This window comes from Oncorhynchus kisutch, linkage group LG20, assembly GCF_002021735.2.
Source record: "Oncorhynchus kisutch isolate 150728-3 linkage group LG20, Okis_V2, whole genome shotgun sequence".
In the NCBI taxonomy this organism is placed as follows: domain Eukaryota; kingdom Metazoa; phylum Chordata; class Actinopteri; order Salmoniformes; family Salmonidae; genus Oncorhynchus; species Oncorhynchus kisutch.
This window is the reverse complement of record NC_034193.2, coordinates 26,058,567-26,075,065: the sequence shown is the minus strand read 5'-3', so window position 1 is coordinate 26,075,065 and position 16,499 is coordinate 26,058,567. Positions and strand designations below refer to the sequence as shown.

At 42.5% G+C, this 16,499-nt stretch overlaps 2 protein-coding genes across 24 annotated transcripts in view; one reads left to right on the top strand and one right to left on the bottom strand.

The window, feature by feature from the left end:
- Nucleotides 1-9,053, top strand: part of kansl1a (KAT8 regulatory NSL complex subunit 1a) — a 56,448-nt gene extending 47,395 nt beyond the window's left edge. For 2 of the 3 annotated variants that reach the window (XM_020453820.2, XM_020453818.2), the window contains 8 exons: nt 2,940-3,108; nt 3,771-3,926; nt 4,289-4,510; nt 4,769-4,926; nt 5,228-5,407; nt 5,879-5,991; nt 6,797-7,040; nt 7,359-9,053. In XM_020453820.2, the coding sequence (XP_020309409.1) occupies nt 2,940-3,108; nt 3,771-3,926; nt 4,289-4,510; nt 4,769-4,926; nt 5,228-5,407; nt 5,879-5,991; nt 6,797-7,040; nt 7,359-7,556 (1,440 nt within the window). In that variant the 3' untranslated portion in view covers nt 7,557-9,053. The remainder of the gene's footprint in view (nt 1-2,939; nt 3,109-3,770; nt 3,927-4,288; nt 4,511-4,768; nt 4,927-5,227; nt 5,408-5,878; nt 5,992-6,796; nt 7,041-7,358) is intronic. The other variant, XM_020453822.2, reaches the window with a different exon arrangement.
- Nucleotides 9,054-12,538: 3,485 nt separating this feature from the next.
- mapta (microtubule-associated protein tau a) overlaps nt 12,539-16,499 on the bottom strand; it is a 43,116-nt gene continuing 39,155 nt past the window's right edge. For all 21 annotated transcript variants that reach the window (XM_031799462.1, XM_031799470.1, XM_031799475.1 and 18 more), the window contains one exon: nt 12,539-15,902. In XM_031799462.1, coding sequence (XP_031655322.1) covers nt 15,699-15,902 — 204 coding nt within the window. In that variant the 3' untranslated portion in view covers nt 12,539-15,698. The remainder of the gene's footprint in view (nt 15,903-16,499) is intronic.

The following is a 16,499-nucleotide window of genomic DNA, read 5'->3' as shown; positions in this document are numbered from 1 at the left end:
TATTAGCACCCTTATGTAGACCTAGCCCCACCCACATCCGTTCAATGCGGAATGGAGTCTTAAGGAAAAACAAAGTGCTACCAAATATAACAATACATCATTGGGTACAGCGCAAGAAAAACATCAGTGTAATCTGAAATAGGGGCATAATTCATGTTCACATTTACAACATAACATACATAGGCATTTCATCATGAAGACCTTTAGGAAATAATGTCTGGTGGGTGAAAATCCCATAACTTTTTTTATTTTGCTCAGAGTATTATTTATATCACTGCCCCCCGTCTGATATCTTGACTTCCTCTATGCCACAAAATCTAAAGGTAGAAATGTCATGTTTTAGGTCATTAACATGTACTGCTACTGGATAATCCCTGTCGTTTCTCCTAATTTAACTTTTATGTTCACTGATTCTATGTTTGAGAGAACGAGAGGTTTTATTGACATAGCACAGCCCACATGGGCATTTAATAATATAGATAACATGGGTGGTGGAGCACGTAATAATGTTATTTATTTGGAACCGTTTTCCTGTATGTGGGTGGCAGAAATATTCACACTTCATTGTGTTGTTGCACTATGAGCAACCTCTGCATTTATAGCTACCATTTGGAAGAAGGAGTAAAAAAGCATGACTGGACAAACTCACCAGATTCAACTCATTGAGGGCTTGACTGTGACTAGCGGGGAAAATACAGTTGAGCCAGGAGCCAACCCAGTACTGACTGATACCATACACTCCATATATCTCTGTGCCCCTGCTTTGACTGTTACGAAACAGTGGTGTATTTATTGTGTACTGGTCAAAAGACAAGACAAGTCATTTTTGTCCGCTGCGTTGTCACTATTCCTGATATTTTTGTTGTTAGCTAGCCTCGATTGTTATCAGCAAAGCAAGCTAGCTACCTGCTGCTACCTATATCAGTCAATACGACTTACTAGATTTCATCTTGACATCCAGCTTTTTACTACAAACCACAGGATTTGAAATAAAATGGAATGGCGAGATAGTTGTTGTGTGGAGGATATGCTTTGACTTGCTTTCTTGTTGGCTAACGAAGTTAGCTGTGATAGATAGCATGCTATAGCTAACAGCTTCTAAACAACCAACATGCCAACTCTTATAAGCTACATTTGAAATAATGACAGGTTATTTCAACTCGTGGCTTTTTAACATGACATGTAGGCTCATTTGCTTCAACCCTGACAATGTGCTTCTGAGCTAGTCTAGTTTTCCTGCCACCCACAGAAAAAGGAGAAAGGGTGAGGGAGCTTCAGCTAAAAACTATAAATGTGGATTTCTACATAGCACAGCCCACATGGGCATTTAATAATATAGATAACATGGGTGGTGGAGCACGTAATAATGTTATTTATTTGGAACCGTTTTTCCTGTATGTGGGTGGCAGAAATATTCACACTTCATCGTGTTGTTGCACTGTGAACAACCTCTGCATTTATAGCTACCATTTGGAAGAGGGCGTAAACGAGCCTGGTTGATTTTTATTTTGTGGCTGGCAGTTGGCATGGACCAATTTATTGTGTAAATTGCGACCTCCTTTAAACAATAAGTGGTGGATTCTTACATTCAGCATGCAAAGCTGGGTCAAATGATAAAACATGCCAGTGTTTCTTGACAGCATCTCCCACTTTTCAAAAGTTAAAAGTATATGCAGTTGTGAACATTAGTGTTCTTTAGTCCCGAGTGGGTCTTTTTTTTGTAGCAGTTCATCTCGTGTTTTCCCTAATGCCAAATTAAGAGCTTCATTCACACATTGTGGAGAATAGCTTCTTAGAAACCTTTTGCTCATCTCCACTGCTTTTTCTAGATAGTCCTCTGTGGAGTGGCATGTAAGGCGCAGTCTGATAAACTGGCCTTTTGGAAGTCCTCTTTTGAATGGCTCGGTGGAAGCTTTCCCCCTGTAATATAGTATTTCTGTCTTTTCTATATAGTGTTGTAAACAGGGTTTAATTTGATTTCTCAATCCATACATCGAGGTAATGAACACGTTGAGTGTCACATTCAATAGTGAATTTGTGATGGGGGTGACAGACAAAATGAAGAGAGAAATTTCCAGAAAATCTCATTGTAGGATTTTTAATGAATTTATTTGCAAATTATGGTGGAAAATAAACTTTTGTTATTGACCAAATACTTATCTCAATACTTTATATACCCTTTGTTGGCAATGACAGAGGTCAAACGTTTTCTGTAAGTCCTCACAAGGTTTTCACACACTGTTGCTGGTATTTTGGCCCATTCCTCCATGCAGATCTCCTCTAGAGCACATAAGACAAGCACATCAAGCTGGCAATGTTATACATCAAGTGGGATCAACCATCCCCCAGAAGAGCCAATGGGTGTGCAGGCTTTTATTCTAGTCCCCCTCTAACAAACCAAATGTTTTAAATTAGCTGCTCAACCGGAACTTGATGAACTGGCTGAATCAAAAGCCTGCACACCCAGTAGATCTCCAGACCTAGGGTTGACCATGTGTTTTATACAGTTGCTTAACAGGTTATTCTACTTTGTGCAGGGAGTGTGTTAGATCCTTGCACAATGACAGGAGATGGTGAATGGGATTAGAGAGCAGCCTCTGTGTCTATCACATATCGCTTACTTTTTAAATATACATTGGTCATGGAATTTTGGTGAAAAGTCATGGAATTCCATCTTGTCAAAATGTGCATAAATCCTTAAGTCACCGCAACTGTATTTTCCCGCTAGTCACAGTCAAGCCCTCAATGAGTTGAATCTGGTGAGTTTGTCTGGGGCAACAACAAATTGTGCTGTTGGCAGTACTCGGGGGCTGGAGTTGAAAAACACTGCTCTAAATGATACTAGACATCATAATATGACACATTGGTTTTAAGTACAACTATTGTGACCCATGGGATTAAATTAATAAACAAGTGACTTTTGGTTTGTCCCTTCCCAGGTCCCGAGAACCAGCGCTATCCTGTGTACCTGCAGGGTCAACCCCTCCTGTGTGACATGCGGGGGTCGCCCCAGCGCACCCAGAGAAGACCCCCAGTACGAGCTTCCCTCCCTGGAGCGCTTGTCCCACCTGGACCCTGGCGTCCACCCAATCCTCTCCCTCCCTGACGGTAAGGAGCCAGGAGCATAGAACCAGAATCTATTTTTATTATTTTTCTATGAGCCAGGAGCCAACCCAGTACGGACCGATACCATACACTCCATATATCTTACACTCCATATATCTCTGCGCCCCTGCTTTGCCTGTTACGAAACAGTGGTGTGGGCGTATACTGGTCAAAAGACGAATTATATAATAAACGTGAGTCATTTTTGTCCGCTGCGTTGTCACTATTTCTGATATTTTTGTTGTTAGCTAGCCTCGATTGTTATCAGCAAAGCAAGCTAGCTACCTGCTGCTACCTATATCAGTCAATACGACTTACTAGATTTCATCTTGACATCCAGCTTTTTGCTACAAACCACAGGATTTGAAATAAAAATGGAATGGCGAGATAGTTGTTGTGTGGAGGATATGCTTTGACTTGCTTTCTTGTTGGCGAACGAAGTTAGCTGTGATAGATAGCATGCTAGCTAACAGCTTCTAAACAGCCAACATGCCAACTCTTATAAGCTACATTTGAAATAATGACAGGTTATTTCAACTCGTGACTTTTTTTATTTAAACCCCTCTTCCCTCCATTCCCCCACCCACCTTGTTCCCTTTCCTTCTCTCATCTGCACCAACCATATCTTCTTGTGGATAACACGTAGTGCGTGTTTCTCTCCTTAGATGTGTGTATGAGCCTGCGGCTACAGCAGGTGATGAAGAGCCACTGGCAGGGCAAGGCCCCCGAGAGGACCAAGCCCCTCAAGAAGCTCTCGCTCAAACACAAGCTCTCCTCCAAAGACAAGCACATCAAGCTGGCCAACTCGCTCATGGCACACAGTGAGTATATGTGGGCAGGACCACGGACACACGCATATGAAGCAATCCAATACACACCTAGTGTAGTCATACACACCTACTTATATACACAACCTTTGGAAAGCAGGGTGTTTTCCACAGTCAGGGAGTACACATGACCCCTTGTGGACACAAAGATACACATCAACTCGCACCCAAAGGAGATAAACACAGCCTTTGGAAATGAACTTGTCAGCCAATGGCGAGTGTAGCACGTTGTCACATTTGTTTTGTGACATTTATTTTTATTTTTAACCAGTAAGTCACTTGACACACACACATACCATCCTAGCTGTGTAGAATGAAAAATCCCCTGACCAGTGTCTCTCCCCTTTCCCCCACAGGACTGTCTCACTATAAGAGCCGGTCTGATAAGCTGCAGCGGCGACAACACCACCACTTGGATGGCAACGGTGGGGTGCTGAGCGCCGCCAGGCTGGAGGGCCAGGCCCTCTGTAAGGCCGAGCGGCTTCTGCATGGCCTCCCCTCACCCTCCACAGGGCCCTATGACCGGAGCTACAGTCGCAAGAGGCCCCGTGAGCACTTGCTGGACAGGACCCACGGCTGTGAGTTAACCGCACCACTCAAATGAACCAGGCATGGGTCAAATACTTACCAATAGTTGAGCTGTGTTTGATCAACTTACCAGGTGCAATGGAATCAATGGACTAATCCCAAAAGTGCAAATCCCAAGCTAAATCGAACTCCTCATGTACGTCATTTGATCCACGTCTGCTCGGAACACACAATCTGCTATCCATTTATAATGCAAAAGATGTGAGTCATGACTAGTTGTTAATCTCTATTTCCCCTTTCTCTTCCAGCCACCCCAAAGCTCTTCCTGGACTCGGGCAGCCCCTGCTCGTCCTTGGCCAGCCTGCACTCATCTCTCCACAGCCCCTCGCTGACCCGCCAGCTGTCCACCTCCTCGGAGAGCTCCACCCCCATTGGCCCCAACAGTCTCAGCTTCTCCAACACCCCTGTAAGCTCATCACAGCTTTTATTGACTGTGTGTGTGGTCTAGGTGAATCATGAATGTGACAGCACGGGTTCTGTTCAGAAAGGTGCAATGTTACAAAACGTTCAGATAAAATATACATTTTGTATAATGTGATTTTTGGTCATGTAGAATTGGGCTTCATATCAGCTCTGTTCCATTTCTATCTGCGCTGTTCTGAACGTTTCCCCTCATTAAATACGCCCCATACCTGTTCATAATTAACTGGATAAATAGCTGTATGAATAAAGGTTTTATTTTATTTTTAAACTCTGCACCCCCTCAGCAGCCCATCCGGAGGAGGCGAGGCGAGAGCTCCTTTGACATCAACAACATTGTGATCCCCATGTCGGTGGCGGCCACCACGCGCGTAGAGAAACTACAATACAAAGAGATTGTCACCCCCAACTGGCGGGAAGTTGACATTTTCTCCCAGCCCATGGCAGAAGAGGAGAACGACACAGAGGTAAGATGTTGCTTCATTCCTAAGCCCTGCTTTGGGAACTGCCATGTATTTTGAATGACCAAGGTTTGACCTTGCTCCATTCTTTTAACTCGGTAGAGATACTTTGAATGGGTGCTGACCTGTTGCACCCTTGACAACCTCTGTGCTTATTATTATTTGACCCTGCTGGTCATCTATGAACATCTTGGCCATGTTCTGTTATAATCTCCACCCGGCACAACCAGAAGAGGACTGGCCACCACTCATAGCCTGGTTCCTCTCTAGTTTTCTTCCTAAGTTCTGTCCTTTCTAGGGAGTTTTTCCTAGCCACCGCGCTTCTACACCTGCATTGCTTGCTGTTTGGGGTTTAAGGCTGGGTTTCTGTACAGCACTTTGTGACATCAGCTGATGTCAGAAGGGCTTTATAAATACATTTGATTGATTTTATGGATCAAGGAGTCCTATCTTAATAACACATTTCTGTGTGTGTAGATGGAGGACCTCTCCGACGCGGCCTTCTCCCAGCTCCACCAGCCATGCCAGGATCAGGAGCGTTCCCGCTGGACCTGGATGGCCCTGGCCCCCGCCAAGAGGAGGGGCAGCAGGTCAGTAGGAGTCGCCTATAGTACACCCAACACACACTCATACAGAGCATAGTACCTCATCACTGCCATATGTCTCAGTTTAAATAAATGTGCTTTACTTACTACTACATCTGTGACCTATTTGATTAATGTCACCACATAATTTGGTAGGAAATATTTTAGTGGGGTCTTTGCACATTGTCAATATGCCCTGAGTGTACAAACATTAGGAACACCTGCTCTTTCAGGTAAGTCCAGGTGAAAGCTATGATCCCTTGTTGATGTCGCCTGTTAAATCCACTTCTGTCAGTGTAGATGAAGGGGCGGGGACAGGATAAAGGATTTTAAAGCCTTGATACAATTGCGACCCGGTTTGAGTGTATAGAAATGCAACGCTGCTGGGTTTTTCAAGCTCAACAGTTTCCCGTGTGTATCAAGAATGGTCCACCACCCAAAGGACATCCAGCCAACTTGACACAACTGCAGGAAGCATTGGAGTCAACATGGGCCAGCATTCCTGTGGAATTCTTTTCACACCTTGTATTGTCCATGCCCCGACAAATTGCGGCTGTTCCCCAAAATGGGGTGCAACTCAATATTAGGAAAGTGTTCCTAATGTTTTGTACACATCCATATACTTATACATCCAAAGGCTTAAACAATGTCCTTACAAGGTTGTTTTCCACTAAAAGTTATGATCACTTGATAAATGATAAGGACAGGGCTCTCTAAAGAAGTGGTAGGTAGTAACAGGGTTTGGTTTGGTCTCCATTTGTGGCACATTTCATGTGTTCTACGGTCCACTCACACCACAACTGTCCCTCAGGTCGTACAAGTCCATGGATGGCAGGACCACACCGCTGCTGTGCAGCACCAACCCGCCCACTCCCCAGCCGGCGTCCCCTGACCCTGGACACTGCCCCCTGCTGCACGACTACAGCCACGTGGCTTCGCCCATAAGTCCGGACGCCACCTCCAACCCCCACACGCCGTGCTCGCGTGACTCCCACCGCCTGCTGTCCAGTGAGGACACGCGCTGCTCCACACCCGACTTCACCTTCGAGGAGAGGGTGAGGATGAATGTAACAGACACATGCACACATGAAGAATAACAGCGACTGGTCTTCGAGTCGCTGTGCCCAGTAGTTTGTGATGATTACATATTCGGACATGGGAAAGCGGTCACAAAGTTATAGCGGTTATATTGTCCCTAGAAGAATAGGACGTTTCTGTACATTCTGAGCTCTCATTTGGTAAATGTTGGAACATGAAGAATGAGAAGTAACCATTTTTTGTCAATTTGCATCATTAGTTTAACTTGATTAACAAATTGTTGATTTGATGGTATTCAGTTGTACTTAAATTAACCCAATGATTTCCCCGAACAGACGGTGGCCCCGTGGGAGCATCGAAACTTCCCCCTGCCGGAGGACCCCGTTCCGGAGCCCGAGGTAGAGGGGGAAGATGAGATGAGGCGGTCGCGAATGCGCAGTGTCTCGTGTTGCCCGTCGACAGGCTATGACACAGACAGCCCCTTGCCGTGTGATGACGACGCCCCCAAACAGAAGGGCCATGCCCACCAATGAATGACTGACAGGCTGACTGAGGTCTTCCTCAACCCCTACCCCTCTCTGGCATTAACAAGCAGAACCTCAAACTGAGAAAAAAGGCTATTTAAAAGGGTTCCTGTTTGATATTCAAACACCAGTCTAATACTATTTCACAGTTTTTAGTGAATATTATACGGAAGATGGAAGCCTTTCCCTACACTCTTGATGTTACAAAAATTATTTCTGTTGTAGGCTAAAACGATGTACATGGGGCTTAGTGGTGTTCCATATGTGGCGTGTACACTTGTAGCGCACTATGTAGCTGACTCCTCAAAGTATGGCCAAAGGGTGTTTTTCTATTGACTAGTTTGCTTGTATTTCCCATGTACATTTTCTAGTGGTGTGACAAATAACAAAACAAGAAAAAAAATCCTCATACTCCCAAATTAACAGGTACATTTGGGATGTTTTGTGTCCTTTTTTTCCCCCTCTAGGGGGGGGGGGGGGGTATTAGAAATTGTGGAGCACATCTTCTTTCATTGCCAAGTAGTTTTGTTGGGTTGCATGTCTTTTTTTGTTTGTCATTCCTGACACTTTTTTTGTCTTTTTTTGTATCGTCTGTTCAATTAAGTCTTTCTTTTTGTGTTTTGGACAGTAATCATTCCTTTAGAAAATCTCTTTGCAGAGCACCCGGCGCCTCTGATCCCACTGAGCTCTCGCTGTCTTGTTTGCGGGAGTGACTGCGGTAGAGAGGAACCTGGGTATCCTAAGCACTTGTCCAACCTACAGGGAGCACTACTGCATGCTAAACCATGCTAATGCTAATCAAATCACCAGAGCACATAATTGAACAGGAACTTGCCACCCAGGGAAAGGAAGTGGATGATGATCAGGGATTACCCTAATATCGATTTAGTTTACTTTCCCCTTTTCTCAAATTATCATTGGTGTAGTATTATGTCAACATAGTAAAATGTATTTCAAATGGTAAAATCACACAGCTAATAGCTTTTTCATTTTGTTTTCCGGACATTGGTATTAGGCTACATGCTGGTGAATTATTGGACAATGTTTGTTAATGTTGATAATTAAGTTGTTTCTGGTTCAACTTGACAAGAAAAAGTGTGTTCTCTAGTTTCATATGTAGCAGCTCTTTGCTAGAAGCAACCCAGACCTCAGGTTTTACAGTTAAGGGAATATTTCTAATGCTGAGAAAATATTTGCCCCCCCCCCCCCCCCCCCTAAGATCGATCCGATCTAAAGAGACTACTCTGTTGCAGAATGCTTTTTTTGTGTTGCCACCCCACAATGTCATAACCACACCACCATTTCCCCTCGTAACTAATTGCTATGCAAAATCTATGGTTGTATAATTTTACACCTGTTTTTACGCCACAGTCCTTCAATCCCTGTACTTTGTTTTGTAGTTTAAGCAAGATGTAAATGTACTGGTCCAATTGTTGCAGCAGTTAACCTAATCAAAAGCAGAATTGTTTTTGTAAATAGTACCATTAAAACATTTGTTTAACTTGGGATAATTGTCAAGTATTCTTTCACTTTCTCACACATAGGAAAACATTGCACGGGTTTACTACAACTTTGTGTAATGCTTGACGTCATCTCCGATCAAATGATGACGTACAGTTGAAGTCGGAAGTTTACATGCACTTAGGTTAGTGATTTAAAACTCGTTTTTCAACCACTCCACAAATTTCTTGTTAAACTATAGTTTTGGCAAGTCGGTTAGGATATTACTTTATGCATGACACAAGTCATTTTTCCAACAATTGTTTACATATTATTTCACTTATAATTCACTGTATCACAATTCCAGTGGGTCAGAAGTTTATATACACTAAGTTGACTGTGCCTTTAAACAGCTTGGAAAATTCCAGAAAATGATGTCATGGTTTTAGAAGCTTCTAATAGGCTAATTGACATCATTTGAGTCAATTGGAGGTGTACCTGCGGATGTATTTCAAAGCCTACCTTGAAACTCGGTGCCTCTTTGCTTGACATGGGAAATTCTAAAGAAATTAGCCAAGACATCAGAAAAAATATTGTATGCATGTATCAACACCATGGGACCACGCATATGTCATACCGCTCGGGAGACGCGTTCTGTCTCCTAGAGATGAACATGCTTTGGTGCGAAAAGTGTATTTCAATCCCAGAACAGCAGCAAAGGACCTTGTGAAGATGCTGGAGGAAACGGGCACAAAATTATCTATATCCACAGTAAAACGAATCCTACATCGACATAACCTGAAAGGCTGCTCAGTAAGGAAGAAGCATTGCTCCAAAACCACCATTTAAAAATCTAGACTACGGTTTGCAACTGCACATGGGGACAAAGATTGTACTTTTTGGAGAAATGTCCTCTGGTCTGATGAAACAAAAATAGAACTGTTTGGCCATAATGACCATCGTTATGTTTGGAGGGATAATGGGGATGCTTGCAAGCCGAAGAACACCATCCCAACCGTGAATCACAGGGGTGGCAGCATCATGTTGTGGGGGTGCTTTGCTGCAAGAAGGACTAGTGCATTTCACAAAATAGATGGTGTCATGAAGGAAAATTATGTGGATATGTTGAAGCAACATCTCAAGACATCAGGAAGTTAAAACTTGGTCAAAAATGGATCTTCCAAATGGACAATGACCCTAAGCATACGTCCAAAATGTGGAAAAGTCAAGTTATTGGAGTGGCCATCACAAAGCCCTGACCTCCATCCTATAGAAAATTTGTGTGCAGAACTCAAAACGCTTGTGCGAGCAAGGAGGCCTACAAACCTGACTCAGTTACACCAGCTCTATCCGGAGGAATGGGCCAAAATTCACCCAAATGATTTTGGGAAGCTTGTGGAAGGCTACGCAAAACGTTTGACCGAAGTTAAACAATTTAAAGGCAATTCTTCCAAATACTAATTGAGTGTATGTAAACTTCTGACCCGCTGTGAATGTGATGAAATAAATAAAAGCTGAAATATATAATTCTCTCTACAATTATTCTGACATTTCACATTCTTAAAATAAAGTTGTGATCTTAACTGACCTAGACAGGGAATTTTTACTAGGATTAAATGTCAGGAATTGTGAAAAACTGAGTTTACATGTATTTGGCTAAGGTGTATGTAAACTTCTGACTTCAACTGTACATCCCTGATCGAGACACTGCAAGGGATTTGCCTCTAAAGTACCATAGCCATTAACGCTCATGAATGCACGTTGACCGTAAATGAGAAATGCTTTTCTTTGGAAGGTGAAAAAAAAAAGGTTTTCTGAGCAGATATAATAAAGCAATTTCTGCTGTGCTTCAAACTCCGCTGTTCAGTATTGTAGTCATTAACATTTTCTGAACATGATTTGTGGCAATAAAGGAGGCGGATGTTTCTTTGTAAAACTCAATTGGACTTTCTTTGTACACCATGTACCTGGGAAGAAGACTGATGCAGAATTTGTCTTAGCTTAGTGAATGTGCCACGTCCACAAACCATCTGCCAATGATGTCATGCCTACCACTGCCACCCTCATTAAGGGTGATAAAAGGGTAGGGCCTACTGCCTGCCTCCCAGCTCTTCTCACAGACCCAGAGCTGCAGTGCAGACCCTAAGACCATACTTCATCCTCTTACCCACCTTGTGACAGAGAGAAACATCATGTCAATGCTTATTAATTTAGTCTGTACCCTTAGCCTGACTAGATGCCAGGCAGGGAAATCCCTTACCTGACCAGGATGCATATTAACCCCAGAACCCCCTGCCAAAGTGGTTGGGAATTAATTCAACAGCCGCTGCTTTAAGCCCTTCTCCACACAATTGACCTGGGCAGACGCAGAGTTGCAATACCTGAAAAAACGGAACGAACCTGGCCTCAGTGCACAGTTCCGAAGAGTACGAGTTCATCAGCAACTCTGCAAAGAGGACCGACTGAAATGGGCTGAGCGGCCTCCACAAGGAAGGATTTGATCGGACAGGTCTAAGGTGGACTTGGTCAACTCTAATCTTAAAAAGCCTAATAATGAGAGAGGAATGAAACACTTGTCACAAACTGGGGGTGGAGGTGCCGGTACGATCTCCCATGCAAGAACAGTTTTCCCTTTGCCTGCGCCAAACGTTTCCTCTAGTCTGCCTTCCACTTGGAGGGATTTCACCATATCTGAACCTGACTGTCCTGAGACTTTGATAGTGGACAAAATGCCATCATTTTCCATAATGAAACGCCTTTCATCTCACAGGAAAAAATGTAAGAATTCTTAATCCTATAAGATTTCTTACATTTTAATGACACATCTGTCCATGCACGATATCTGAGTTTACTGAAGCATGTCCCCATGCAGCACCCAGACTGCAATGCCTAATTTAGGACTCAGTACACATGCAATATTTCCATAACATACCTATTTTAGAACACTTCCTGGTATGCACCAATCAATAGTAAACCCTTCATAATTCAGAGAGAAGTGTGTCCTACACAACGGGCTGCCTGGCAGTCGTGTCAGTTTGACTGACGTTTCAGTATTGGAGAACATATTGAGACTTAACCTAGAGTTGATTTCTACGGCCCTGCGGAAATCTAATTAGCATTTTTTTAAATCCTGATCAAAAATCTGTCAATTTAAGCTAGAGGTATGTATTTTTGCATTGGATGCGTCTCAATCCACCGCATCCGCCGATGTCGTACTTCTGCATCTGTGGTGAAAGGTTGCAGAGCTAGAGAAGTGCTTGTCAGACCATGAGCCTAAATCGGCTGTAACGTCCGAACAGTTTGGTACTTCATTCAAAATCAAACAGCTCAAATATCCTTGGTATTACCTTCATAAAACAATTCCATATGTTAGCTTAGACAGGGTTTAGACTGCAGAGGGTATAGGGCTACTTAACCACAAAATGGAAGTTTGACTGATGCCTCCGTATTGGAAGCAACTGTGCGAATTTAAAGGGATAGTTGACCACAAACGTGTGTCATGTTTTCGCTGTCAATAATGTGAACCGGAGATTTCAGAGCGAAGGACAAAACATGGTTTAACAGTTTATTTTTAAATTCACAGCGACAAGAATCATCATACACCAGTTATTGATAAAATGCACAATAACAATATCAACAATCACATTTTCCACACAACTGTACAGCGGCAAAAATAACAAAAGGATGACGATGAAATGTGTTACTGCAAACTCTTTCCATTGACCTCAGAACAGAGGCCAGCGGAGAGGACCACCAAAAAAACTAAAAAAAATACCTTTCCCCAACTTTTCCCCTTGAGTACTGATAATGTTAGTACTGGAACTTATCAGCACCTGCCCTCCAACATACTAGTCTCAGTAATCCACACAGAACACAGTGCACATACCCATTTAACACATTCAAACAAATGTTGTCCATTATGATGAAAAGTAACCAACAGTTTAGCATGCAGATTGTAGTGTTGCAAGCACACCTTTTCTCAAATGCTCTGGCCAGTTCCCGAGTCCTCAATTAAATATATATTGGCAATACAAGTCAAACACACACACTGGGAAGTCGTATAATGTTATCAATGCGCCTTAATCTCCACATAAAGGAAAGGGTTGCCTTTTGGGTTCTATTCCCTCGCACTAATACCTACATGTATCCTTATATAGACAAAGCAGATGTTACAGGAGGTACAATGAAAGCACAGTGTAAAAGGAGAGGCAGACCGCTTACTCTTACATGAAATGCATGCAAGGACTTTTAAGATGGTATGTTGGCTCGGAGTTATGAAGGCAATCAATGACGAGAATAATATAGTGGTGATTGGTGAACCACGGTGGGTTTACATTAGGATAAAACACTTATCCATTTGAGCATGTGAGAGAGTTTCGTAAATTTCCGTCGTATACGTTCCAGGGAAAGGACCATAGCTTTATAACCCGTGAGACAAATTGAGGAAAGTGTGACGAGCATGCTCGTGCGCAGGCAATTAGTAGGCCTAAATCTAAATATATCCGAAAGGTACGTTTCTCCATGTGACAGATGGTTAAACATTTTAGGGTACTTTTTTTTTTTTACTTAAAAAGGTAGAGTGAGCAACATGGCATCATCACATACAGCGGGGCAACTTCCTGCTTACAAAAATCAATTAACATAATTCTAATCTGCCAAAACAGCAAATTGGCTCCTCCCAATGTGGACATACCTCATGGGAGGGTGCAAACCTGAAAAAACCAATAGGGGCAGTCTTGGCGACTGGAGTTGTTGCTTTTGGTGCGTTCCAGCCAACTCTGAACAAGGAAATCTCAGACTTTAGTGCACTCAAGACAAATGAGAACTCTGGGGGAAAAATACTGTTACTGGGAAAAATAGTTTTGAACGGACGGTCATCCAACTCGGAATTACAATTCAGAATCTCGGGCATCATCCTAGAGCTCCGACTTGTCTGATCTGAAGATCACTGACGTCAAGATTCTTCCCAGTCTGTTCTTTTCTGATTTTCTTGAACGCACTATATTGGTTGTGCTCGCCTGCTCAGGCGTTGGATTGCATCAACCAATGTTTGCGTGCCACATCATTAACTGTGCAGTCGGGCACCCGATTGCTAAATCAGATGTGTTTAGCTGATAGTTAACACCAATCCAATCATTGTGAGATTTGGCAGGCATCTGCAATGTAGTCGGGCAGAATTGTGTGTAAGCAGGATGTTACCCCACTGTGAATGATGATGTCATATTGCTGAGTCTACCTTTAATATCTTGTTAATTTGACTACATGTGTTGCAGAGTTTATTATGATAAATGTAACCGATTTCTTCATGTCAGTTCAGCAATTTTTCTTCTGTGTTTTGACTTTCCTTTGACTGCCTGTTTTTTCAGTATTTTGCATTGACTTTTGGTTCTAGTACTTAACTGCCTCATCAGTTGAGCAGCTATCTTATACATTTTACAAAACCATGTCCATGAAATTAAAAGTTCAGAAAGCGTCGGTCATTAAAAAAAAAAATGGGTGAGTTTACCAACTTCTGCATTTACTGTGATCTGAAGCCAAATTAGTGAGAAGTTCAGTCCCTGACTGAAATTACGTGTCTTACATTAAACGACACAACCCATAATTGGTTAGACAATTTTCCTGGCATCGCTAAGCCTGTTAATTTAGTAATTCAGTATTCCCCTCTAATTCATGTCATCTTTAAACATTAACAAATATTTTGTCACTGGTAGCCTACATATGTTAAATGTAAACTGCCACACCGCATAAGACAAAAGCTGAAGCGCATTTACAATAGAGCCATAACAGAATAATATTTAAAATAAATTAACACTGACAGTAGCAGGCCCGATACAAATGTTTCCATATCAAATACATGTCATATCCACAGAATACAAATAGAAAAGTGTGTGTCCAACACAAACCAAGGTTTCTACGCTAAACATTCTGTATCCCTCTTCTTTTGTACATGAAGGAAAATGTTTACCTCTGAACTATACTACCTTGGTATGCAGTGTATAGAGGCACCCAAAGCAGACAGCAAGTTGGGGAGGTCTAAAAGCATTTTACTGTCTGAATGAGAGCTTTTGCTACATGAGCCCACCTTTCCTCACTTCTTTGCCTCATACTACCCTGTAAATGGATGATGTGTTTTCTTATGTTCACTACATTGTAAAAGGGGGCCCACTTCTCTCAAACCTCTTGTTTTCCATGTATCAAAAAGCCATTCAGGAGACAGCCATCACAGATCATTTGCACATCAAAAATGGACATTTGTAAAATAAGGGCTTCGAATCGCAGTCATTGTGACAGTAAAATGATTTATCGAGTTAAAGTGAATTAAATATGGGTGAAAGTTCAAATAAAATGTCCAGAAACACTTGTAGGATTCTGGGTGTGTTTGGATGTTTGTCCTCTTTAAACTCTTAAAAAGGGCCATTTATACAACCGGTACAAATAATGACAACAAAAATAGATCAAGAGAGAAATTAAATCATCTAACTTGACCGACTTGAATCTTCTTTTTTTTTTTAAGACCTCTTTTCTAACAATAAATGCATCATGAAGAAGAACAGTCGGTGATGGAAGAGAAACAGTGATGGGTATAGCTAAAAAAGTCCCGTGAAAAGGAGGAGGAAGGCGACAGGCGTCATGACTCCTCTGACGTGGGCGGTCAAAGTAGTGTGGTCGGTCAGGAGACTTCCGGTCGGCCATCGTGTGCCACCAAGCAAATCACAAGCCTTGGCTGGCCAGAGAGGCAGATACCTGGTCGGCGAGTGTGGAGAGCTGCGGTGAGTCAGCCATGTTGATGGAGCCGGAGGAGGACAAGGTACTGAGCTGGTGGGACAGGGGGTCGTCTTCCAGGGAGATAATCTCGGCCCCGTGGTCAGTGCGTGCCTTGGCCGTCTCACGGAACGTCAGCTTGTGGCTCTCAATCTGCAGATCGAAGAAAGGGTACATCATAAGGTATCGGAATCACTTTTACAAGTACATTTTCACACACCCGGAATTTGACTTACTGAAGTGGTACTGCTAGTAATAGACAAAACAGGCAGAATATAGAAAAAGGACTTTACACATAATCTTCATGTACTATATACAATATAAATACAATAAACAGAATGATAGGACAGTATTAGCAAATGTACAGTTGCTGTATTTTGTTGCAGATCACAAGTCAACAAACAGTAAACACGAGCAACGTCAAAAACAATGTGACTGCCTTACTGGACGCCAGTCGCAATCGACATAACTCTACACACTGAGGTATTGGTTGCACTTTATGGTAGATAAAATATTAGGTATGTATTCTAATAAATTACCAATTGCGTTAAAATCTTTGAACTTACACATTGTTACGACAAAGTTTCCTATTAATTAATACTAGGTAAATACCAGTGGAAACGCTATGCAATCTGGGTGGACATCCGGACTCCTTTATTTGATGATGCTGATCTCATCCACGTACTGTAACTTTCAAGGGCAAAATAATGTATTTTCTGGACAAATTGCCCTAAATATGCATGTAATAAA